This window comes from Rhodamnia argentea, chromosome 8 (genome assembly GCF_020921035.1).
Source record: "Rhodamnia argentea isolate NSW1041297 chromosome 8, ASM2092103v1, whole genome shotgun sequence".
NCBI classification, from domain to species: domain Eukaryota; kingdom Viridiplantae; phylum Streptophyta; class Magnoliopsida; order Myrtales; family Myrtaceae; genus Rhodamnia; species Rhodamnia argentea.
In genome coordinates this window covers 28,973,813-28,999,454 of record NC_063157.1, presented here as the reverse complement: position 1 = coordinate 28,999,454, position 25,642 = coordinate 28,973,813, and the positions used below count along the sequence as shown (strand labels likewise).

General features: G+C 37.2%; 3 protein-coding genes across 14 annotated transcripts; all 3 read left to right on the top strand.

The window, feature by feature from the left end:
- The first annotated feature begins 539 nt into the window (after positions 1 to 539).
- On the top strand, positions 540 to 5,839 carry LOC115755310 (serine/threonine-protein kinase PCRK1-like). Of its 4 annotated transcripts, none has more exons than XM_048283826.1 (5): positions 540 to 901; positions 1,727 to 2,128; positions 2,915 to 3,175; positions 4,641 to 4,763; positions 5,044 to 5,839. In XM_048283826.1, the coding sequence occupies exons 2-5, from the start codon at positions 1,739 to 1,741 to the stop codon at positions 5,560 to 5,562; spliced, it is 1,293 nt and encodes a 430-aa protein (XP_048139783.1). In that variant the 5' UTR covers positions 540 to 901; positions 1,727 to 1,738; the 3' UTR covers positions 5,563 to 5,839. The 4 variants fall into 4 exon arrangements, with proteins under 4 accessions (XP_048139783.1, XP_030550510.1, XP_048139782.1 ...); XM_030694650.2 differs by having other exon boundaries at positions 1,720 to 2,128; XM_048283825.1 differs by having other exon boundaries at positions 540 to 940; positions 1,720 to 2,128.
- Positions 5,840 to 9,246: 3,407 nt separating this feature from the next.
- Positions 9,247 to 17,125, top strand: LOC115755313 (OVARIAN TUMOR DOMAIN-containing deubiquitinating enzyme 9). Of its 9 annotated transcripts, none has more exons than XM_048283488.1 (11): positions 9,247 to 9,482; positions 10,298 to 10,660; positions 10,735 to 10,928; positions 11,965 to 12,038; positions 12,654 to 12,708; positions 12,994 to 13,068; positions 13,164 to 13,237; positions 13,324 to 13,372; positions 14,128 to 14,212; positions 15,150 to 15,206; positions 16,719 to 17,125. In XM_048283488.1, exons 2-11 carry the CDS (start codon positions 10,306 to 10,308, stop codon positions 16,769 to 16,771), a joined length of 1,071 nt encoding a protein of 356 aa, XP_048139445.1. In that variant the 5' UTR covers positions 9,247 to 9,482; positions 10,298 to 10,305; the 3' UTR covers positions 16,772 to 17,125. The 9 variants fall into 9 exon arrangements, 8 of the variants coding, with proteins under 8 accessions (XP_048139445.1, XP_048139447.1, XP_048139446.1 ...); XM_048283490.1 differs by having other exon boundaries at positions 10,281 to 10,660; XM_048283489.1 differs by having other exon boundaries at positions 10,253 to 10,660.
- A 2,126-nt stretch (positions 17,126 to 19,251) lies between these two features.
- On the top strand, positions 19,252 to 20,783 carry LOC115755311 (protein WHAT'S THIS FACTOR 9, mitochondrial). The gene has a single exon (XM_030694652.2). It carries the CDS (start codon positions 19,487 to 19,489, stop codon positions 20,738 to 20,740), a length of 1,254 nt encoding a protein of 417 aa, XP_030550512.2. The 5' UTR covers positions 19,252 to 19,486; the 3' UTR covers positions 20,741 to 20,783.
- The last annotated feature ends 4,859 nt before the right edge of the window (positions 20,784 to 25,642 follow it).

Sequence of the window (25,642 nt, the reverse complement as noted above, 5' to 3'; positions counted from 1 at the left end):
TGGACTATATAGAAATATTCAATATTATCCCAGCACTACATTAAACATTTTTATAAAGTTTAGGGATCGAGTAGAACATCTATAAAAAATTTAGGGACCACATTGAAGAAACTAAAAGTTCAAGGACGATATTACATATTGAGTTAAAGTTTATGGATTACACTGGACAAATTTAAAGTTTAGAAATTGCATTGTAGGTTAAACCAAAATTTAGGGATCACGTCACTATCCCTATTATTAACTATGCGAGAAAAATTAGTATATAAAATTTGAAAGAAAATTCTTTTTATATTACTTTACAAATGGAGCCATCTGGTTAACAAAAACCCTTTGAAAGATTCAAATGTTCTCTAAGAAACAGCCGAGGGCGAGTGAGTCCAAACGGCGTGGACCTGTGGATCGTGCAAGGGGAGCTCGGGGGATGACAAGTCGACAGCATCCTCATTCGGATAGTCTTCCTCCAATCTGTGCAGAAAGCGACCCCTATCCTCCTACTCGTTTTCCTCTTTGAATATCCCCACGAAAGAAACAAAAGAGATGACTTTCCTTCGCTTCTTGCTCTTGCGGTTCCACTTTTCTTTATTCATTCTTGTGTTTTTAACGCTCTTCTTCTTTTTCTTTTTTTCCCGCTTGGCTTCCCGGGTTTGGTGAGCTGCATTCCAGCTGCCTCGTGTTGACTTGCCTTCGATCATGCCTTGCTCGTTGTGTCCTATGCTACCCTAGAGTTTAAATTTTGGTTACCTTCCTCTCTTTGGGTTGTGGGATTCTCTTGAATTTGACCCAATTTTGGATTTTGAATTCTGGGTTTTCCACGGAATTGTAAGAAGGATCCGCCAGTGAAACGTTGCGGGTGAGCCAGTTGATTCAGACGCTCAGCAGAGGAAGAAAAGTTATAACAGAGGTGACTGCTTATATTGAGTTTCTTTCTAATCTTGTGAAGGTGGATAGTTTTTTTGTTTCTTATGCTCCAAAGTTTGTATATGGCTGAATTTTGATTTTTGTCTTGGTATCTTGACTGGATAATGAGATACATATGATGGATTCATTGCTGGGTTTCTTCTGGAGTTGTCCAGGACGAACCAACTATTTCAAGTTTAGGGTCGTCACACAAATTCAGCTTCCAGTTGAAAATACTTGTTTCGTGTTTCCGGGAGTATGTCGTGCTAAGATGAATAAGAATTCGGTTTTGCAAAATTCAGATGCCGCAAAGCTGAATTTTCACCATATGGGTGCAGTGTCCTAAGTAATGATTTAGTATCATCGCGAAGATGCTCTCTTTTATTTTACTTTTTTCCGTCTCTGTGTGCCTCATAACGCTGTGAATATCTGTGGTTGTTATCCTTGTTTTCCCTCTGGAGCTGGACTCATTTTAGCATGGGTTGCGGAAAGAGATCATGGCCATGATCTATGGTGTTCTAAGTTGACTTATTCTTGTTGGACGAAGGTGCTTTGCTTTGTTCAACTTGGAGGAGTTCTGAAAAGTCTCTCATATCTATTCAAACCTGTGCCTTCATTTCTTTGAAAAGAGAAAAAACAGAACTTTGTTGATGCTAAATTATAGCTTGATGTTTGATACCATTCCAGATGGACTATGGCAATAGTAGGGCACATATTCTGTAAATTTCTGGTAATTGACAATGACATGTTAAATGTGGATGTGTTATTACCCGTTGCTCACTTGAAGGTTTAATATATCTGGTACTGATAATCTAAATGCAGGGCACAGACAGTGGGGACTATGAAGTGCTTACCATTTACAATTAGGGATAAAAATGGAGAACCAAAAACAACCAAATCTGTGTCTGTCCGCTCTACCTCCACTTCTATGTCTGCAGACCGTGATATGAGAACATCTTGGTCTGAACTCATGTCTCAGAATGCGTCTGATTTTAGCACAGCATCGTCTGCAACTGCGGTGAACCCATTTGCAATACTGTCTCAACGGCAGAGTAATTTGAGAGAATTCACATTCGAGGAGTTGAAAGCATCCACGAAGAATTTCAGCCGTTCCCTCATGATTGGAGAAGGTGGATTTGGGGGAGTTTATCGGGGTATAATGAGGAGCACGGATGATCCACATAAGAAGATAGATATTGCTGTCAAACAGTTAAGCAGAAGAGGACTGCAGGTGAGCGTGGTTCTTTTTGAAGAGAGATCGTGCATTTAATATTTAATGATATAATGCAACACTTCGCAGCAACAAGTTTGCAAAAGTAAAATTTCTTTCAGAAATTTCAGATTGGTTTTGTCTTTGCTTGAAGTTCTTCGTGCGTAATTTGAAGAATTTGACTGAGGAAACATAATGTGTCTAAAATAATGAGTTACTCCAAAGGCTAGGTCATATATGAAGCTTTGGAATTTCTTTTTAATTGGTTTTTTTGAATTTTATCGAGTATCATGTAGTGTTACTATGTGACTCCTCTATATTTCTAGGCTTACAATTTCTGTCCAATATCCATCAAGACTGTAACCGTAGTCACCAATTTCTGAAACTTGGACAGACAGAATAATTCCTTCCATAGATGCTAAAGGTGGATGTGTTATGTATCTACTACTCCGTCTAAACCAGTTGGACGAATAGTTAGCAATTCACAATTATAAAGTTAGCAGAAGCAGTGTAAACCCATTTTACATGTTGTGATGTGCCATTCTCAATAAATGTGGTTTAGGGGAATTATTCTCTACTTAGGCTTTCTCTTAAGTTTCGCCTCCACGCAACATGGATAACTTCGTTGTATTTAATTTTAGCACTGTCTAATTACTTAAGATCGTGTGATGTGTAGGGATACTTCAAACAGATTATCTTAGTAAAGTTTTTCCTTATTGGAAAAAGGAAATCATCCTACAAATTCTTGTGAGATTCTATCTCTTACTCATCTTGAAAATTTCACTCATTTCACTCTTCTGTTTGCAGGGTCATAAAGAATGGATTACAGAAGTAAATGTTTTGGGTGTCGTTGAACATCCAAATCTGGTGAAATTACTAGGCTATTGTGCCGAAGATGACGAGAGAGGCATTCAGCGTCTGCTGGTATATGAATACATGCCGAACCGCAGTGTGCAGGATCACTTGTCAAGCAGGTTCCAGACACCTCTTTCGTGGACCATGAGAATAAAGATTGCCCAGGATTCTGCACGAGGGCTAACCTACCTCCATGAAGGAATGGATCTCCAGGTTATTCACTTTAAGTTTCCTTAGTTCTTCTCATTTGAATTATGATATGGCATTTCGATGGTAGGCATGGATCTCCAGGTTATTCCCTTTAAGTTTCCTTAGTTCTTCTCGTTTGAATTATGATATGGCATTTTGATGGAATGCACCTAAGCGTGTTATTTAAAGAAATTGATTCCCGTAAAAATGGCCTATTGCAATGGAAGAGAGCATCAGTGCCAGGGAATTTGTGCTTGGGCAGTGAAGCTGTCCTCTGAAACTTTTAGGTGCTATGCTTATTGGCAGAGTAAATGATTCCTGCAATTTGGCTGTCAGATCCGGGGAGATTGGCCTATCCAGGCCTGGAGGAAACAAGTGAAACCTGGGCATATATGATCAAGAGGAATATGACCCAATCTGTAAAATCCATTAACCGCTCTAGTGTATAGGGTTGGCTCTCTCACTGCTTCAATTTTTTAGCAATATCTATTGTGGAAGACGTGGATTTTTAGTAGCTAATATCTTGTTTTTGACTGACTCCCGATTTTCTTTCTGCAACTATCTTTGGTAACACTTACGTAACACATGCTTCACCTGATACAATAATTACTCATTACTAGTCCCAACATTTTTTGCGTCCTCATGTGTGATGTTGGGAATACTACTAGAGTTTACTTCATACTGCATTGTTCTCCATTCAGAAGCAACAGAGAAATTGGTGATCCTTCACACGATAGAAAATTAGGTGCATAGGAACTTGGTGTCTTCTGGTCTGGAACCCGGTTCCTATAGGCTGAGGAAGTATTTCGAGAAGAGGTTGAAATAAGTTATCGAGTTATTGGCTTGGTGGGCATTACATGGATCATACTGAAGAAAAGAATTTAAATGGGTAGTAAGACACAGGTGGAGCATCGACGGGGATAAGTAAAAGACAAAGGGACCACAGCACAAGTCGATTAGATGAATAGCTGAACAAGTATATTATTTGGAGAGTATAATGACAAGTCTGCATTTAATTTACTTTTGGGATCTGATAAATGTTTTATTGAGGAACTGAATGGACATGTAGTTCAGAAAGGAAGTAATAGAGAGATGGAGTGGGCCTCCCTTAAGGGGAGAGTTGTTTATTCATGATGGTTCGGGTTAGAGCATATTTTGGGAGCAATGCAACAGAATGTGTCATACCAAGCAGTCTCAGAGATGCTAGGTGGTAGTATGATGCAATCTTTGATTTCGGATTTTTATTAATTCCCTGCCAAAGGATTCTGACTTGGTTGAGTTGATGGAAGCACCCCATTGCATCGCTCAAGTAGTTTGAGAACCAAACTGACTAATCAGAACCAACTTATATTCCAGAATGAGTATTATAACTTTTCTAGCAATTTTCTCTCTTGTGAAATATTTTATTTGTGCCCTGGCAGTGATTTTGTTTTCCGTTTATCTGTTCACTTAATCTTGCACATCCCTTATAAACCTGTTTGTGGAACAGATCATTTTCAGAGATTTCAAGTCATCAAACATACTTTTGGATGACCAGTGGAATGCCAAGCTATCAGATTTTGGATTAGCGAGGCTAGGGCCTTCAAGTGGAGATAGTCATATCTCAACCTTGGTACGTTGATATTGATTCTATGTCAATGCTTGAGGTTTATGAAACGTCGATCTCCTTTACAATCTATGAAAAAAAATCCCGACCACAGGAGACTCATTTTTCTGGTCAGTATGTCGAGGATAGCCTTTTATCCAAATCACAAGAAATGTTTTCTTTTTTTTTCATCCCTTAAAAAGTTTTCCAGCAACCAGCATTTCCTAATTTGCCTAGTCGCTTTCTCCTTTGAATTCAGTATTTTCTGAGGAAAGAAGTAAAGAGCAATGTTTCTCTATCGCAACAGGTGGTAGGAACGATCGGTTATGCTGCTCCTGAGTACATCCAAACTGGACACCTCACAACTAAGAGTGATGTCTGGAGCTATGGAATTTTTCTTTACGAGCTCATCACGGGTCGCCGCCCTTTGGACCGGAACCGGCCAAAGAATGAGCAGAAGCTTCTGGAATGGATCAAGCCAAATCTATCTGATATGAAGAAGTTCCAAACCATCCTGGACCCACAGCTCGAAGGCAAGTACTCTCTCAGGTCCGCCCAAAGGCTAGCCTCTGTGGCCAATCGGTGCCTCGTACGGCATCCCAAGACACGGCCCAAGATGAGCGAAGTCTTAGCGATGGTGGACCGAATTGTGGAAGCAATGGAAACCGGAAGTCCTAAAGCCCCATTGAGAAGCGTAGCAACGAACGACGAGTTGGAAAAATCGAGAACAGAGCGATTTAAGAGGAGGTTTCTGGATCCAATAACTGGAGAGATGGGGTGGTTGGTTTGTTGGACGTGGAGACCAAAGCTCATGAAGACGTGCTAAACAAGGAGGTGAAGCCAAGGTATTCGGCTTCTTGTTCGGTTACATAGGATGAGGTAATCAACTGTTGTGAGGTTTCCTCTACAACCTTTGGCTGTTTTTCGGGTTCTACACAACATGTATATTGTCCAGTTTTGTGTTTATTTTACAGAAGTGTTGGAAGTGTAGGAATGTTAACAGAGCTGAGTGACTGCAACCTCTGGGTTTATACAACTGCAAGTATTCAATTATTGTTAAGCAACTCAATATAAACAAGGATGATGAGTTTATGAGGATGAAAGGACTGATGCCCATTAAGATTCAGATAGACGGATGACCTGAAGTTGTCATGTTTTGCTTGTTCACCTTGCTTCGTCAGATTTGCTCGTTCTCCATCTCTTTCAGCAGTTGTTCCATTCTATAGAAGCCTCAGACTTGTATGAATAGAGAATATTCATAGGGAAATTTACTTCTTGTCCCTTGGGTTGTCTCATTATACCATTGTAAGATTATATCAGTTAGCTAAGAAACACCATTTTGTCTCAGTTTTAACAAGTGTCGGTGTCGTCCCTAAAAAAATTTAGTATTATAATTTCAAACGTAATTGCATACATGCGGAACGCGTGCATGAAAAGTAGTTATATCTAGAGAAAATTACCAAAAATGTCTTAAACCTATTGTAATTGTGCCAAATCAATCATAAACCTCTTTTTATCAATTGAGTTATAAACCTTTTATATTTGTGCCAATTAAGCCTATCCGGCCAAATTGGCCGAAAAATTAATGATATGAATGCCAACCGTTCTACGTGCCACTATAGGCATTGAAACAGAATTTTTTTAAAATTTTTATTAATTTCTTATGCCTTTTTTTAATTATTGTTAAGGGCTGCTGGAGGCCATTGGTTGAGGCCCTTCGACCTCCACCAGCCACTGCGTGAGGGCTCGCGGGCACTTGCCTAGTGGTCGACAAGAAGAAAAGAAAATAAATAAAATTTATAAACTATCAAAAAACTCCATGTCAATGCTTGCAGTGTCACATAAAACGGTTGACGTCCATGTTATCAATTTTAAGTCAAAATTAGTCGGATGGACTTAATTGAAAAAATTTGAAAAGGTTTAGGACTTAACTAGCAAAAAAAAAAAAAAAAGGTTTTAGAATTGAACTAGCACAATTGTAATAGGTGTATGAATTTTTTGGTAATTTTCACTTTATGTCTATGCAAATGCTTCACCTCAAGAAAATGGTATTCCCGTACGAATTTAGTTCGATAGAAAATTATACTTGCTAAAAGGAACACATATTCATCTTAACCCAAGGAGTCGTAAGATACCTATGCGGCTATAAATAGTGCGACGTCGTATCAGGTGGATTGAATAAGTCCTATATCAAGAGAAAATAATCAGGGAAAAATGACAAAAATAACAAAAAAGGAGAGGGTTTCAACATTGACCGGCGACCAGCATTCTCATTTACAAATGAGCAGCAACTATCATGTTTAGGTGTACTTGTTCTACCTAAGATTAAGCATTAATAAAGGAAACTATAGTCATGCTCATGTAAGCGTCTAATACTAGCTCAAACATCATGCGGATGAGCAAGTTTAAAACTATTTAGTCATTGGACCGGATCGGATCGGATTGGATCGGATCGGATCGGATCATGTTTCCTAAATTAGGTTAACCCAATAACAGATAATTTTAACTTTTATCCTTCACTAGGAGAGGATTAAGCTCGTCTTCAGTCAGCTTCTTCTCTAATTTTTAGTTATTTGTTTTTGAGGAACTTATGGGAATTGATAGGCCTGATCAAATCCCAATTTTTTTTTTTATTCTTCCAAATAATATGAGCTTGAATATGGACATTTCTTCGCTTATTTTCTTTATTAGAGGGGCTTGAAATGCATTGAGCTTATTCAAAAACCTTAAGGCTAAAGAGAGTGGCTAATGCTTATTCGGTTCTCCAGCAAAGTCATTTATCCGGCTAGACTGATTACTTTGGTGGTTAAGATGATAAATCCTACGATCCCGGCCGTCCTCAAAGAAGAGATAACTTATTAACTTTGAAGTCACATTCCATAATGGTAACCTAAAAAATCACGCATGACGTGACCTTTGCCGCACTAAAAGAAGAGATGACAAACTAGCTTTATAATCGCCATATCGCTTACCCTATTAGATCAATCTCCGTGGTGGTTAAAACCAATTATAGCCCGGGCTTCGCTTCTCAAATCTGCTTCAGGAAAACTTTATTTTTCCATTTCAAAGGAAAATTTGAACGCTTTGAATATATCTAGCAATTTTTTTTTTTGGACCAAACGGGAAAAAGGAATATATACGTGTAAATACAGCAATACCCTGGTGTTTGACCTTTCCGATGGGATAAGATTTTAAGAATATGGATATCTCAAGTCGATTTTAAGAATTAGGTTGAGTGCAAATATGAATGTTCCTAAGAGAACATTCCAAAATGTCTGCCATCGGAATCCTCTTGCTTAATTCTTTATTGCATGGTTTGAATGAGGACACGTTTTCATGCCGGTCATCTATGACTTCTCGATGCCTAAATTATGGAATATTAATGCCAAAATTGTGGAATATTACTCTCTCTCTCTCTCTCTCTCTCTACAATATTAAAGGTCAAACCCCGTTCTTCAAGAACTAGATGTTGTAATCTTCGTGATCTTCACGAGGATTGTGTTATCGAATATTTTGGAACACTTACAAAGCACATTTAATAGGAACCAATTCGATTTTTTAAATATTGGTTATACATAGGGTAACAAAATCTTTTCAATAAATACATATATAGTCATTCGACTTGTACCCTTTTTCCTAAAGTGGCTCTTGAGCTATTAATTTAGGCGATCGAGCTCTTAAAGATGGAGTTCCCCATAACGAGTTTCTTATGCTCTAATTTCGATAAAACAAAACTTCCATGCCTGTTAATAGTAGTGATTTGCACAAATCCAAGCCGCATTAACAAAAAATCGCAATACAATTAAGCAAATTTTCAATGCTGATATTAACTCTCATGAAGCTCATCAGAGTTATTGAGATGTGTTTTTTTTCTTTTTTTCTATTTACCCCTTTTTGTGCCTTAGGCCGTACGATTCTCATTCTAATTAATTCTCATTAAAAAAGAATCGAACATTTAATCGTTAGAGAATGACGTTAGCATAGGTGTTGTAACTCCAAAGTTACTTGTACTTGTACAGGTCTTGTTAAATAGTGTTTGAAATGCTTATTAAGTATGTTTAGTAATAAAATATTTAATCTTTGAAGCGTTAATTATACATATATCGACAACAGTCTCTACGTAGAAAATTGTAATTTTTTTCCATTTTTTTATTGTTAGTGTTCGAAATACTTATTAACTATATTTAATAATAAAATATTTAATTTTCGAAGCTTTAATTATTACATATGTTGTCAGTGCTGAAAATTGTAATAATTCTTTTTTCATTGTTTTGTCCATTTTCTATTTACTAGGTTAAAAGCTTCGAATTTCTTAAATTGAGGGGTCCACATCCCGAGAACCGACCATGCGACGCGCCCGACCCAACCAAGGGGCAGGTGGCAAAGGGCACAGGCTCACCGCCGAGGAACCGTCTTTCCCGGTTGCCGGTGCCCCTCCCACGTCAGACTGCGGCGGTTTTGGTTTCACAAACGCAAAACCTACAAAAGGCAAATCGGCTCCGGCAAATTCAACTCCCTCCCTCGGAAAGGAAAGAAAATATTATCACCCAACATAAAGATTTCGAGAAAATCATGCCGCACCACCCGCATCCAATCCTTTCTTCCTCTACTTTCGACGATTCGTGACGTGTGCTTCAGTAAACCCCACCATAAAACCACGGAAGAAGACAAAAGTAGAAAAAGGCGCAAAGAGGATGAACAGACGCAGTACGGGTGCAAGAAAAAAAGATGGGTAATTCTCCGCTGGGAAAGTTTTAATTCTCGATTCAATACTTTGCCTTTGATTCGAAGGTATGTCCTCTGCCCTCTATCCCTTTACCCTTTACTTGAGAATGCAAAAGTTTCTCCTTTTTTCCCCCCTTAGTTACTTGTCGTTGATTTCCTCTTTGACGTGTTGTTTTGTTCTTCCGTTGATGATTTGGGTTTCGTTTCGGCGTTTAAGGAAGTGGGTTTGCGAAGAAAAGCTCTGTTTCTGGAGATGAGGGGTTCTGGCTGAAAATTTGGTTCTTAATTGTCGGATCATGTGGAAGTTCGTATTCCTTTTCGTAGTGTCGGCGTCATCTCTTGTCTCTTTGTCGAACCACTTGATTTCCACGCTTTCTTTGCCTTTGCTTCGTTGCTAATCATAAATGGGTCCGTACGTTGTCGAAGTTATGAATGAGACACGGAGTTTTTGTATTATTTTCGACTATTCTTTTTTGTCCATGTCCATGCTTGAACGTTGGTAGCCGCCTACTACTTCTAATTATTTGCAATTGAGATCGTATGATGGCTGTGCTATCTGAACATCTGATTCATTTTGCCTCTGGGCAATTTGAGTGGATATGGTTCTTGTAACTTTTCATAGTACTTTGTCTTGTTAGTTTGGTTCTATGAGTAATTACTAGATGGTGTTATGGTCCCAATTTTATTAACTTCTTTGCCAATAGAAAGAATATTCTTTACCTGAATGCATAGGATTGATCGTTCATGGTATGGCTTTGGATATAATTAGATTCCTCGTTTTTGTCATCCAGATCTTTTATTTTCCTCTATTTCATCAAGTTGGTTGTACATTGCACTGGGTCACATGATCATGTCCAAACAAGATCCCGATGTTTTACGCTGGGGCCTCCATGATCTGGATGTTTGCTCTATTTCCAACGCCGGTTCATGTGGCAGTGTAACTCAATATGATCCAGACTTGAGTAGTGTCGAATATGTTAGAGAAGGCTACGTCGAAGCAGAACAACCAGGCTACATTGAAGCAGAACAACCAAGTGTGGAGAATGATGAGCTTATTGCACATGCTTTCCAAGAAGAACTTTCACGACTCGCTCTTGAGGAAACATCTGGTGCATCGACTTCTGGAAATGAACAATTACAAGCTTCAGTTTTGACCCAGGATTGGCTCGCACCTTCGAAGAGATACTCTGATGCTGAAGGTGAGCTAATTTCTAGGTGTTTCTTTGCGGGGTTTGTTGCGACCTTCTTAGTTTCAAGTTTTTCCTAAACACAGGATGGGAAAATGGTCAACAATTGGAAGATCGGAAAGAGGTTGAAATACGTGATGAGGTGGGAAAGGCTTATTCATGCTCCAGCCCAGGAGAAAAATCAGGCTCTGATGATGATGTGGATATGCTACACCTAGCAGATGAATCTGTGCTTGATGGTGAAGTTGGCAAGCGGTTGAATCAGATGGTCCCTGTTCCTGTGAGTGTTTCTGCTGCCTTAGTTGAGCTTACTGTCAATTTTTATCCTTTAGAGCACAAAGATTTGGTTGCTGCATTTCTCTGCCTAAACAATGACGATGTTCTAACTCATAGCATGTTGCTAGGCTAAATGAAGTTCTATCCAGTTGCCATTGAGAAAGAGATTTTTAAGCAAGAGTTGCCTTGACATGCGTAGAATATTCGTCCATGTATCTCATGGATGGAGGGCACAGTCTGGGGTTTTGACGGATAAGAGTTGTGATGAATTAAGCATGTCTGGACAATGTTATTGTGTAAGGAGGTTAGCATCCATTCCTCTTATGGATAAGGACCGTGTTGAAGGACTTGAAACCCATAAATGAGCTGTATTGTCAGATGGTTGTTCAGTAAAATACTGTGACGTGGCCAACCTATTAAGACCTTCTGTATGGTGATTTGGAATGTTGCTTCTCTATCATGCACTAGAACCTGTCAATACATAGGATGAATGATTGCTCCATTGTCCAATATTCATCACTTAAGTGAATGGCCAAAATTATCTGTTGCAATGGCCAGTTAAATGCTGATGCCACGAATATCTTTGAGTGCATTCTGTGCCTTTGTTCAGAAAAAGTTTAATCACTTTAATCATTTTTAAGACCTTCAGTATGATGATTTGGAATGTCGCTTCTCCATCATGCACTGGAGCCTGTCAATACATAGGATGAATGATTGCTCCAATGTCCACTATTGATTGCTCAACTGAATGCCAAAAATTACGTGTTGCAGTGACCAGTGAAATGCTGATGCCACGACTATCTTTGAGTGCATTCAGAGCCTTTGTTCAGAAAAAGTTTAATTAGGAAGACTCAATGCTTTCTGGTCTTGACAATTTTACGATGTGGTCATGGATGTAAAACTTAGCTTGCAGTTTGCTTTTAATGGTTAACAGAACAACGACATAGCTGTGCTAGCAAATTTGTTTAAATATGCTGTACTTTTCCGTCTCCTTGTAATCGAAATGTTGCTGCTAATATTTTCTCTGATTCTTTTTGCAGCATGTGCCTAAAATTAACGGCGAGATTCCTTCTGTAGAAGACGAGGTGTCGGATCATCAAAGACTGCTAGACAGGTATTGTTCCTTTTTGTTTCACCAAAGCTAGACAGGTCTTGTTCATATCAATACTTCTGTTGGATGATCAGATATTTAATTGTCAAGTTGATGGTTCTATCTGAGTTACAAAATAAAATTCATAGTCAGTGGTGTTCCTTGGAATTACTCTTAGCGGTCTACGCTTTGGTGGTTTTATCAAGAGAACTGGTTTGGTATACACGTAGGATGGATCTAGAAAATTTCTACAATAGGTGAAAATTATTTGGAAAATAAATCCATCTATTGGTACAATGATTAAGACAGTGCTTCGATTCTTACATTAATAAGTATACCATGTATGTCTTATTATGTGTATTTTCTCTATCCTCACTATCATATATATGATTGATTATGCTTTCTTTGTAAGTTGTGCAAATTGGGAAAAGAAGTTGGGACTTCAGCTTATTTTATCTCTGCTTCTTAAAGCTTATTTTATCTCTGCTTCTTAAATTATGATTTTCATGTGACAAATACTTTGAAAGCTTGAACTGTACCATTGTCTACTAGTTATACTGAATTTAGTGGAGCTATCTGCCCCAACCACTTGATATCATGCAGACTTACATGCTGTTTAATCTTTTTTATCCGTTGCAGGTTACTGTTATACGATCTTGTTGAAAATAAAGTCCAGGGAGATGGTAACTGCCAGGTTGGTGAACACACTGAAACTTCCATTGATTGTGGAATCTTCATAGATATTAGATTTCTGTGTAGCATGAATCATGTGTTCCATAGATCAAGTATCATCATTTTCATTATGTCACTGTGATTAAATTTTTATGTGTTGTCTCATGTTTTGACCATGCATCAATCTCTCTCGTCTCAATTGGCAATTGTTTCTGGCTGTCGAGGCTGTTTTCCTTTTTTGCGGTGCTTCCATGTCCTTTTATTAACACATGTGGTTGAGACACTCATTGCTCGAACTTTTTATCAGTTTCGTGCTTTATCAGACCAACTGTATCGATCACCTGAGCACCACAAATTTGTCAGGCAGCAAATTGTTCAACAGGTAGTCCACAGCTGTAGTGTGGATTTAAAATGATTCTCTTTGCAGCAATTTCTGATGGTTATTTCTTTTGGCTGTTTGATTGTTGATATATTCAGCTGAAGTCATGTCCACAGATGTATGATGGCTATGTCCCAATGGCTTTTGGGGACTATTTGAAGAAAATAAGCAAGTAGGCAGTCGGTTATATTTGGTTATTCTCATCCTTTGCTGACATAAGAATTTGTTGATTTATCTTTGTTTGTTTTGGATGAGTAGGAGTGGAGAATGGGGTGATCATGTCACATTGCAAGCTGCTGCAGATTCCGTATGATCTATGACCCTTTCCCCCTTCCATTCAACCTTATTTACATGGCCCTCTTGGTGTCTAAATTGATAAATTGGCCATAACAAAATCTGTGTCAGTTGGCTATTGTGGTATAGTGATACTTGATGTATGAGTAAGATTTAACTGTCAGATGTATATTTGCTAATCTCCTACAAGAATACTTCTTTGGTTAATCTATTTTTTCTTTTATCTTTGTAATAGTTTTCATTACAAAGTATTTGTAATGAAGGGTAGAGCGAAAAATGACTTGAGTTAAGAAATCTTATATGACAAATTGATTAACTAAATTTGCAAGGGTGAATGTAGAATCTAAAACATCATTACCTTTATGTGGATGGCATTTCACTTCATCCGGTAAACACCTCTGTAATGATAGCTTAGTGTGGGGCCGGTGATTGGGGGTAGAGTTTGCTCTCTGATTGACCTCTTATTAATTGACTTCTGTGGTTTAGCAGCCACCACTATTGGGCCAGTAGAAGGGGTGCTGGTGAATAGTGGTGTGAACATGTGAATATCTAAAGCGATGATGTGCTTTGTGTCATTGAAATGGAAGAAAAAAAGGTTCGGTAGCAAAATCTTCTATTTGAACCTAACTTGGTGATAAAGGTGTACTTGTGATTGTCATTGTTTTGTCATTGTGGTGGTTTGATTAGTTAAATGGACGGAGCCTGAGTGACTTCTCCCTCTCTTTCAGTAGATAGAGATTATAATGTATACTTCTTACTCAATTGCAGTATGGAGTCAAGATTTTTGTGATCACTTCTTTTAAGGACACGTGCTACATTGAGATCCTTCCACATATATCCAAGTCTAAGCGAGGTAACATTTGCTTTAATACTTGTCATTATGAAAAGGTGATCGTTCTGGTAATGCTTGATCTCTACCATGGCTTAAATGATTCTATGCATCACACTGCAGTATTTCAAAGGAAAGCTGAATATAAGACGTTAATGTTAATCTGCAAGGTGGATGCTCCATGAAATTTTGCATACTGATTGGTCAAAATCCAATCAGGTTATTTAATATTCTTGATTTAATCTGCAGAGGCCGTTAGCATGTGGGTTTTCTAAATTCAAACCTTTCAATAGCATGCCCTCCTTACCTTTTCTCTTTGGATATTTATATGCTCTCCTCAGTTCCCCACTTTTCTCTTGGATATTTATATTTAATTGCCACAGTTTTGCAGACATAGGTGAGTAAAGCTTTGTTTAGGTAGACCATATGGTCTGTTTCGCTTAATTTCTGCATGAATAATGTTCTGTTTCAGTTCATTCCATTTGTTTACCTCGGAATTTGAAAATCTCCGCATACTATGATTATAGTAGCATTTGGTAATATTCAACTTGTGCACTACTCCCCTGGTTGGTAGATTCGATGTGATCATACAGATAAAGTATCTAGCTTGTCCATTTGTTTATCCCCCTCTTGTTGTATAGAGTCTAATTTGTACGCTGTCATCTCTTCCATCATTTTATTTGTAATCTGTTGCAATGGGAAGGACTAAGTTTCGAGGGTATCTAAAGACATCGTGGTTGTTCCAATGATTTGTGCATGAATACACTACTCATCGTTTCTAGATAGTACATCTATGGGTTGACTATTCTTTGTTCTTTATTTCTTGGGTCAAAAGTATTCTTTGTTTATTATGTCAGTGGATATGTGCTGCTGAGTATTTAGTATGAGTTTCATGATCCTGTTGTGTTCTTTAGCTTACAGAACTAGATGCATAAACTTACAATTTCCGTTTTACTTCCAGTCATTTTCTTGAGTTTCTGGGCAGAGGTGCACTACAACTCAATTTATCCTGAAGGAGGTTAGTCTTTGTGCTTTTGTTGCCTGGGGTTGCCTTAGGAAGTTAAAAGGTGTGCTCTGTGTATATTTTAAGTGACTAATTTTGCATGTCTTGGTGATGCCGAAAGAAGTCGTGGTACATTCATATAGTTTTTTTTTTTGTTTGGTCAGATACGTTCATATAGTTTTGAGTGACTAATTTTTCATGTCAACAAGCTTTCTTTTTCTGATTTTGATTTTTTTATCAGATATTCCCTCTTTCACCTTCTACTTATACATTTGTTCGTCAAGTGCTGTATAAGTTATGTAGTCTGTTCTTTCATTAGCTTGTCTTTAGTTTTAAGCCTTCTCCAACATCCAACATGAGAGGAGGCATTTTTCACCTTGTCAAATGGTTCTTTTAAAGGACGCAGATGACCTCAGTTGCTCCTAGAACACCTTCTTTTATCTGATATAATTGAATTTAGCAATCTTGATGAACATCTCGCTACTCATATGAATCTAGACATTTTGTGGTTGCTAGTGAAGATGTGAGACAACTACACGTGCATCGTATTAGCTTTATGTGCAGTGGCTTTTATTGAGTTGAGAAGCACTTGATAAATTATAGGACCAAAGCTCCTAGATCTCTTGTGGAACTTGGAAGAATTGTGCGAGTGAAATCGGATCCTTGTGCCCACTTTGGCCTAGTAGCTTCTAGTGTTGACATTGCATCATGCCCGGTGGCCAGTCTATGTACTGGATATTGCAATCAACGTTCAAGGCCTCCACACAATAGCGTAAACCTTTGACATTTTATCTGAATAAATATATTTTTCCAGCAAAGGTTTGCAGTTTTATTAGGCCAAGCTGGTCTGCTTATAGAATGGTTTTCTTGTTAGCGATAATTGTTTTCAACCATAATGCTATTCCGTCGTAATTCAGGCAGTGGATTACAAAAACTGACTAAGGTTTCTCATGTTAATGGTATCAAGTGTAGCTTTTCTAACTCCCAAAGGCTAGAAAGAGAAAGTTTTAGGTGTTCTTTGTAATTATGTGGAAGGGTCAAACCTGTCTTCATCTTTTATATGTGCTTGTACTTTACGTATGTCACATGATTTTCTTCTTGTTAACGCTCTCTAGTAGAAGCCATTATTGTTTCCACGAACAAACTTTTTTTTTTTACTGGTTGAGGACTCTATTTTTCATTCAACTAAGCGGTATCGTGTGTGTACTGACCGTAGTCCAGTTAGCCTGTTGATTTCTTGTGGATTTTCCTTAAAACTCTGCTATGGTTATTAGGGAGCTTTAGTGGCGCTAACATAAATGTAAGTCATATCTCATCTGATCGTGTGTTCATGTTCCGATCAAGTAGCTCTACTTTTTACTATCCTTTGCTCTTATGTGTGCTGCTGCCAGGGATTTATGTCAACATCTGCTTTACCTTGATGGTTATAGAAGAAAGAGGGAAAAAATGAAGTATATTGTTCGGTTCTGTGTTTTCTATGTTGTGATATGACTCGATTTTTTGCTTCTTCTTCTCAATGGTTTGCAGAGCTGCCTGAGCTGTCTGACTGTAAAAAGAAGTGGTGGTGGTGGGTGTTCTGAAATTATGCTGGACCGTTCTCATCACACTTGGATTGTCCCTTCATGTTTTGTCGATTGGAGCTCTATTACTTTCTCCATTCTGTCTTCGGTGGTCCATTGTGATGGCTGTGCTGCGTCTCGCGCATCCATAACTAGCCCAAGGGCGATGATGTTTACATATAGGATTTAGCTAGTGATGACAGTGTTCTCTCAGTTTCTTTCTCTCTGTACATATTTTTCCTCTGAGCCCTCGGACTTTAGTTGGTCACATTCTATTTCATCTCTTGTAAATAGTGGGAGAGGGGTTCAGATTCTCATTGATTGATTGGTTCGTTATTTGTACATATTATAACAGGTTCTGTAGGCATTCTCTTGTGCTGGCTTTTGGTCTTTCTTACAGGCTTTGGATTGCCCCACTTTGTGACGTCTCTTAGCAAATGAGAAAAAGCTTTTAGTATAGTGGCGATAATCGTCGATGGCAGGTTGAAACTTCCTTCCCGAATAGAACATGCTGAGCCAAATCTTCTTCATCTACCTATCCACCTGTATACCCTTTTGTTGATGATCGTTCTCCGTTATTATGACAATACTAGCTAGCATAGATATTATTATGGGAGAGAAGCCGACCGTTAAAATTTCTGGGTTTCGGGAATTTGAGCACGTCCCTGTTTTGATGATCCCCTATGTGGCCGCCATTCTTTCATTTGCTTGGGTAGCTTCCTTTTGAATAGTCTCACCATCAATTTTCACTCTGTAATACTACAGAGTTTTAATGGCTTTTGCTCTTTTTTTTTTTTTTGGGGGGGTTGTTAATAGGCTTTTGCTCTATTTAGTTTAAGTAATGTAGTGCATGTTATGCTATTTGGTTGAGTACTACAATACATATTGTTCATTGTTTGGACATCAGAATGCTCAGCATAAAATCAAGAGGGTCTAGAATGGTTTTCATCTATTACTTGCGTATCAATTAATTTATCTCGCTAGGTCAGAAGAGGTTGAAGGGCCAAGTTTTCTTTGGCCAGCCTCGGCTTCTTTGATAGTTACACCCGTATCGTACGGATCGAGGAAAGGCGCTCCGGTGCGCCATAAGAATTCAATTTCCGGTGCAGTTAGAATCCCGCGAAAGAAAATATAGGTCATTTAGTAGCTAGTCATGAGTTTAATACATCATTGAACTTTATTACATGGATAATACATTTAATTCATACGAAGTGTACCGTTCTTTCTAAAATAGGAAAGAATCTCTTCTCCCACGTAACTTTGGTTATATAACAAAAATAAGAATTGTGCGACTATAATATATGTAAAGTCATATTTTTGTCAATATGTGCCTACATAATATGTCATTAATCATGCCAATATATAATAATAATAATAATAATAATAATAATAATAATAGGGACTAAATAAGTATCTCTAAACCTAAGACTTTTGTGCACATTGCGTACGACCTCTATCGATTGAAAACTTATGGAAAGCACACAAAAATAATCCCATGGCCCCACGTATGCGTGTTCAATGCCAAAGCCATCGATTGTCTCTCTCTTTCCCCAATCCCTGTATAAACCTTCCCAATTGTATATAATTTAATTTATTAAGATTTTTTTTATATTATTACTATGATTAAGATAATACGACAGGAAGTAAGGGTATTTTAGGAAATCTAAAAGTAAAGGGACAGAAAGACATTTATGGTTATTTAAGAAATGAGTGAATACGAGAGAAAGAAAGGAACGGTAATTTAGGAAATCTAAAAGCAAGAAAAAAAAGATGTTTCTTTATGTTCATTTAATTAAGTAAATTCTTGGTAACTATAATATTATACGCACCGCTGAAATATATCTATCAATCAGAGACCTACATTTGATCCATCATTTCTATGTATTATTTATTAGTTTATCAATAATGTAATTATGATAATGATTAGTATAAATAGGGCTAAGTATATTAAAAAAAACCTCCAACTTTTAACTCTTGTCTCAATTCTACCTTTTGTCTCATAAAAAACCTTTTTTCCATAAAAAAATCTTTAATTTTAAGTTCACTCCCAATTTTACCGTAAATTTTTTTTGTCGTATACAAAAAGTCCCAGTTTTAAGTCTAATTTCAATTTTACTCTTAACTCTTTTTATCTTGTAAAAAATCACCTACGTTTATTTGAGTCCTCAATTTGTCTCCATTAATCATTTGTCAAAATCGCCCTTATTGATTTTGCGCTCGATTTTTTATTTTTCGTACTTGGAAATGTTTCATCTCTTGCGATCGGAGAGCTCATGCCGAAGATGCTCGAATAGTTCGTGCTTGGGGATTTTCTATTTATTGATTGTCAACAAGAAATTTTGGAGGGAGAGTTAATAAAGATTGATTTATGACTCAATTAAAAGTTTGTGGTTTATGGACACAAAATGTAAAGTTGGGGTTTTTTATAGGAGAGAAAAAATTTAAGGTAGAATTGAGAGGCACCTAAAGTTGAGGGCAATAAAGCGCACTCCGTGTCTCCTCGTTCATCGCATCCGCAGCCTTCGCTTTCTGCACAGCTTCGATCTCGTGGGTTTGTGCTCGGCCATCCTCAATGCACCGTAAGTGTTTGTAAAAATGCCACCTTTGCTTGCAACCATGCGACCTCCCATCTTCAGCTCTATTAGAGACATCGTCTGGAAGTGCCTGTGACTTGGGTCTTCAACTCCGTTTGATGATCACTGCTGATTCACACTTCCGGCTTTGTCTTTGTTGACGATGTTGTGCAAGAGGTGCAGCGCTGGAACTCTGAAGAACCTGTTGCGGTGTTCTGGTTTTCAAAGTCCGATATTCTCATCGCTGTGCCGAAGCCAAAACCCTCCTTGCGTGTACACTCAGGTTTGCTGCTATGTTGATGTATATATGAAATGGAAAAAGGACTCTTACTATGACTCCATCGAGCATATCCACCAGTCCATTGAACTTAAGCGCATAGTTTCCTTGAAAAACTGCATAGCCCAAGGCCCCAATGGCTGCATTCCCATCTCCGACGTTTCAAAGAGAGGATTAGAATTTGGCATACCCATAAAGGTTGCGAGGTTCTTGAGGCTATACCCATCCGTTTTCGAGGAGTTTACTGGTCCCCAGTACAATCTGCCTTGGTTTAGGCTAACCCCAGAAGCTGTTGAGATAGATATAGAAGAACAGAGGGTGTATGAAGAATTTAAGGAGGATCTGAGGAATAGGCTGAGGAAGTTCATACTTATGAATAAGAATAGGGTTCTGCCGTTGAAGATCATTCAAGGGATGCATTGGTATTTGGGGTTGCCTGATGATTTTCTCCATGACCCTGAAAAAAATCTGGATGATTCTTTTAGAGTTGTGGATATGGGAGATGGCTTAAGGGGATTAGCTGTTGATCCTCCAGGGAGAGTCTTGTCTATGTTGCAAAAGAATGCCTTGAAGAGAGGATTGGATCATGGAGATTTGATGGAGGCAATTGAATTCCCATTTTTTCCCTCTAAAGGTGTAAGGATGAGAAAAAAGATTGATGCTTGGTTGAAGGAGTTTCAAAAGATGCCTTATGTTTCCCCTTATGAGGATTGCTCCAACTTGGCTCCAGATAGCAACGTAGCAGAGAAACGAGTTGTGGGCGTTCTTCATGAATTACTTAGTCTCTTTGTGGAGCATTCTGCTGAAAGGAAGAAGCTTTTATGCCTCAAAAAGTATCTGGGTTTGCCACAGAAAGTGCATAAGGCGTTTGAGAGGCACCCACATGTCTTTTATTTATCTCTTAGGAACAGGACTTGTACAGCGATTTTAAAAGAGGCTTACAACGACAAGAATGCAATAGAGAGACATCCTATGTTGAGAGTGAGGCAAAAGTACATTAAGTTGGTGAAGCAGTCCGCTGTTATTTTGAAGAAGCGACGGACAAACAACCGAGTTGTCAAAATTGAAAATGTGAAAGATCTAGATCTGGATTCTGTGGAAGAGACAGAACTGAAAAAGCCAAGTCTACTATGTGAATGATTCTCATTGGTGGAGAGCACTGATGGAGCTCAAAATGCAATAATAAAGCCAAGAAGCTGCATTCAGTGTTTCTTAAGATGATGGAGAAAATTTAATAGTATTGCAATTGGAAGAACTACGTTTTCAGTGCATATATAAGAGGTTATTCCAATGATTTGTGCATTATTACAAAATCACGAGTAATAGATAGTATTTTTCTGTGTTGGCTCTTCTTAGTTAAATGTTTCTTGGGCCCAAAGATTGCTTTGTTTATTACTTCAATGGATGCTAGTGTTGAACTTGTTACGTAATTAGGGTAAGATTCTGACCATTCCCTCGACAAGTCCTTTTCTTGCCTTTCTCCTGTACACTCCCCAGACCTTGTTCACTTTGAGGTTTCTGTATCAGCATATCTGTACTGAGAGGAGAATCTGTTTGTACATCGACCTTGGTCTACTTTTAGAATGGTTATCTTGTTAGTGATAATTGTTGTCAACCTTAGTGCATATTCCATCTAAATTCTGGTAGTGAATTACAAAATTTGACTTGGGTCGAGTGTATATTTTCAATCTTGCAAAGTCTAATTAAAGCAAAATTTGAAGGTGTTTTTGACAATTCTCTAACAGGGTCGTTGAAGAGCTCTATCATGATATTGAATTGAGGATCTCTTCTAGTGAAGACCAGTCATTTTATTTTATTCTATTCTTGTAGGCCAATGGAAACGAGTAGTTGCTAGGGACTGTTTGTGAAGGAAAGACTGTCATGCTCTGTGTCAAGAAATCTCAAGCTGATCCATTAATCCTAGAACGACTTCTTTCTAAGATCCATGACTCATCTTTTGTATCTGTGTACATGTGTGCTGTCATGAATGTTATTTGATTTTCTTCTATTTATCTCTTTAATAGGAGCCAACGCGGTCATTCACACCAACAAAGATTCCTTTCCCCTCTTGAGGACTATGGTCCGTTTGGCAATGCACTTTGAGCCCATAAAGGTATTTGACAAAAAGTTTATGTGTTTGTAAAGTAAATTCAAAGCCCATTTGTCCAATTCAATGTATTTGCAGGGGCCTTTCTCTTGAGGCAAGAACAGACCTGCCTTAGGGTGAGTTTGGGAAAACCTTAGCATTTCAAAAGCTCATTTAGAGGAGAGTGCAGTAGGTGAAAGCAATTGAATGTTTGGTAAACAAGTGCCTCAACTTTGATATAATTACAGTCATACTATTTTTCAAAAGCGCTTTAATATTTTATGTAATCAATTTAAACATTTATATGTGATATATATACATACATATACATATGTAAATTTGTACCCATGTACATATGTATATGTAATATGCATGTAACTTGGGATCCAAATCTGCTTTCATGAAATAAGTATCATTCACGACGTTTCTTTATATATAATTATGCAAAGTTGTTACTGGTACCACAATTTTCACTTGCTTATATGGATAACTAGGCATATCCTTAGTCTTTCACTTATTTTTTGTCACTATGCCAAATGCTTGCTCAATTTCTGATAGCAGTGAGGAATGGGCACAATTAAATAGTGGGACCTCTTTGTAACTCTAGGAAATGATATCTAACTTCCTTTTATGGCTCCAAATAACATGTGGGAATTGGATACCAACGTCTAGTAATTAATATTTTTTTTTTTTTTGGTAAGGACTAGTAATTAATATTTATCTACACATATAATGTAAAATTGATCATCGTACATATGTATGTATGTCTCTATGTATGTATGTAATGTGTGTGTGTTTATATATATATATGTGCGTGTGTGTGTGTAAAAATCACAAAAGATACAAGTGTCATGAGCTATTCCCTCCCAACAGGCCTAAGCATAAGTAAATTGCATGTTAAAATTACACACAGTCAATACATTTTGAGTTGATGTTCCATTTCGACCAATATAAAGAATTTGATCGTACATAGGTGCCACCGCTGGTATATGCGTACCATTTAGCAGCTCTAATGCAATCTTAAAACACGGGCAAATATTAGTTTCTTTATGTTTATTTCTTCCTTTTATTGTGTAATCATACTCATTTTAAATATGGCTAAAATCTTCGATTATTCTTGATCTTATCTGGATTTTTCCTAATTGTCGATCCGATGATTGTAGCATATCCTTTTCCATACCGCATACTTTCTCAAAAACTAAGTCAAATTACCTGCTTGTATTTCTCCCGAGTGCAGAAAACGCTATTGTACTAAATTGTTACCTCTACAATGTCCTAAAATGCAAAGAAACATTCTAAGTATTCTTGCAACACTAATATTTCTAGATCCTTTAAGATCATTACGTGTTACTAAGTCATGCATTGAATTGTTTAATACAATTCCATCCATTCTAAGCATTTGATAGCACCTTATCTTATTGGCACTTTTGCCCATGAACTCTTTTAATCATGCATTTCCTGAATACGATTGAGGTCATACAAGGTTAAGGTTTGTTACATAGTAAGTAATTGCATCATGAGTGGCTACTGAGGCAAGTTGTCAAAATTCCTATTCCCCTTTTTCATAATTTTTCCCTTTGGGATGTGTAGGTATAACTAGTTAAAAGTAAGATGGAGTTAGCCTATATTTGATAGATAATTGTTTTCTTGATGGACGATCAAACTTATTTAATACTTCTCTTACTCTGAATTTGTATTTTGTTACTTTGACCAATCATGGTTGAACATCGCAAAAGGAAAAACTACAAAAAGGAGGAAGAGGAATTTTGGCAACTTTTAGTTGCTTGCTATGTTACATTCATAAAGAACCTTGCATGACCTCAATTATATTCAAGAAATGAATGGTTAAGAGAGTTGATGGGCAAAAGTGTGAATCAAATAATGTGCTATTAAATGTTTAGAATGGATATGATTGTATTTAATACTTTAATGCATAACTTAGAAACACATAATGATCTCAAAGGATGTAGGAGTACCGAGTGTTGCTAAAGTGCTTGAAATGTTTTTTCACATTTTAGGACATGATATAGGTAATATTTTAGTACAAGAGCACTTTCAACACTCTCGGGAAATCATAAACAAACAGTTTGGTTTAGTTTTTCACAAAGTATGTCATATGGGAAAGGATAGGATCCAACCATCATATCGACAATTTAGGGAAGTTCTAGAGGAGATCAAGAATAATCAAATTATTTACCCATAATTTAAGGTAATTATACAATACAATGGTAGAAATAAACTTAAACCATAATTCTCCTTTTGTTTTAGGATTGCGTTGGAGTTAATGGATGGTATACATATCCCGGCGATGGTACATATGACAATGAAATTCATTTTATTGGTCGAAAAGAAACACCGATTTAAAATGTATTGTTTGTGTGTAAGTTTAACATGGAATGTATTTGTGTTTGGGGCTATACGGTGGGAACAGCTGGTGATACTCGTATATATTTTATGTATATGTATATATTCGTATATTATGTCTATTATATCTACGCAAAGCAGACCCACCAAGAAGTAAGGATGAAGTTCTGACTATATGTATGTGTACACGAACATATACATATGTGTGTGTGGGAGGGGATTAAATTTACATTATAGTTGTGTAGGTAAATATAAATTAGTAGATGCCGGATATACAGGTTATTTGGGGCCTAGTTAGGTATCATTTTGCTAGAGTTTCAACGAGGTCTATAGATTATGAAGAAGAGGCTAGCCATGCTCATTTCCTCACTACTATCAGAAACTCGTTTAGCTTTGGTGTATTAAAAAAGAAGCGGTAAATTCTAAAATATGCCAAGTTATTCGTATAAAAAAACGAGTGAAAATTGTAGTAGTGGCAATGACTTTGCGTAATCGCTGTGAGTGATACTCTCATTTTACAAGAGCAAATTTGGATCCTAATTATGAATATATACTATGTAAATGAGGGTCGGTGCTTCAAATGATAATGTATCTTTTGACATGGCATTTAACCTGATCCAATATATATATATATATATATATATATATATATATATAAGTTTAGTAATATAACTAAGGGTTAATACTATAAAAAACCCCAAACTGGTACGCATATGACAAATTTATCCAAAACTATTTTTTGATCACAAAAAACTTCAAATTGGTACAATTGTGACAAATTTACCCCAAACTATTTTTTATCACCAAAAACCTCAAACTAGTATAGTTGGGACAAATTTACTCTAAATCAATTTTTTTATCACGAAAAATCCCAAACCGGTACACATGTAACAAATTTACCCTCCGTTAAATTTGGGTTGATACTAGAAAATTTTCAAATTGATAGACCCGTGATGAACCGAGGTAAAAACCCCAAGGTGATATATTCGTCAATTATCACGTGTCATACAACTTAGCACTTTAACGGTTAGATTTAACGAAAACCAATGAAGGGTAAATTTATCACAAATGTATCAGTTTGGGATAAATTTGTCGTAAACATACCAGTTTGGGGGATTTTTTGTGGTTGAAAATAGTTTGGGGTAAATTTGTCATATGTGTACCAGTTTGGGGTTTTCCGTGATATTAATCCTATAACTATGGATGCTTGCAATTTTGAAGGGCAACATCTTCTCTTCCATGGGACATATTGACTGTGCTAATTATTGTGGAATCGCTCTTTTTGATTAAATGTGATTTTGATACATTTCTTTTAAATTTTTTTGACATCGTAAATGTAAAAATTAAGCTTAAACATATTAAAAAGTGAAAAGCTTAAATTGGTCACATAAAACACCAAATGACTTTTGGAATATAGTCTTTTCCGAATGGCAATTATAATCAAAGTTGCTTCTTGATGAACTTCTCAATTATAATTTACCAAGCACTTCATTGCTTTCACCCATTGCCCCTCGACTCATAACACTTTCTCTGAAGGAGCTCTTGAAGTGCTATGGTTTCCAAAATCACGCTCTATGGGATTCGATCAAGTG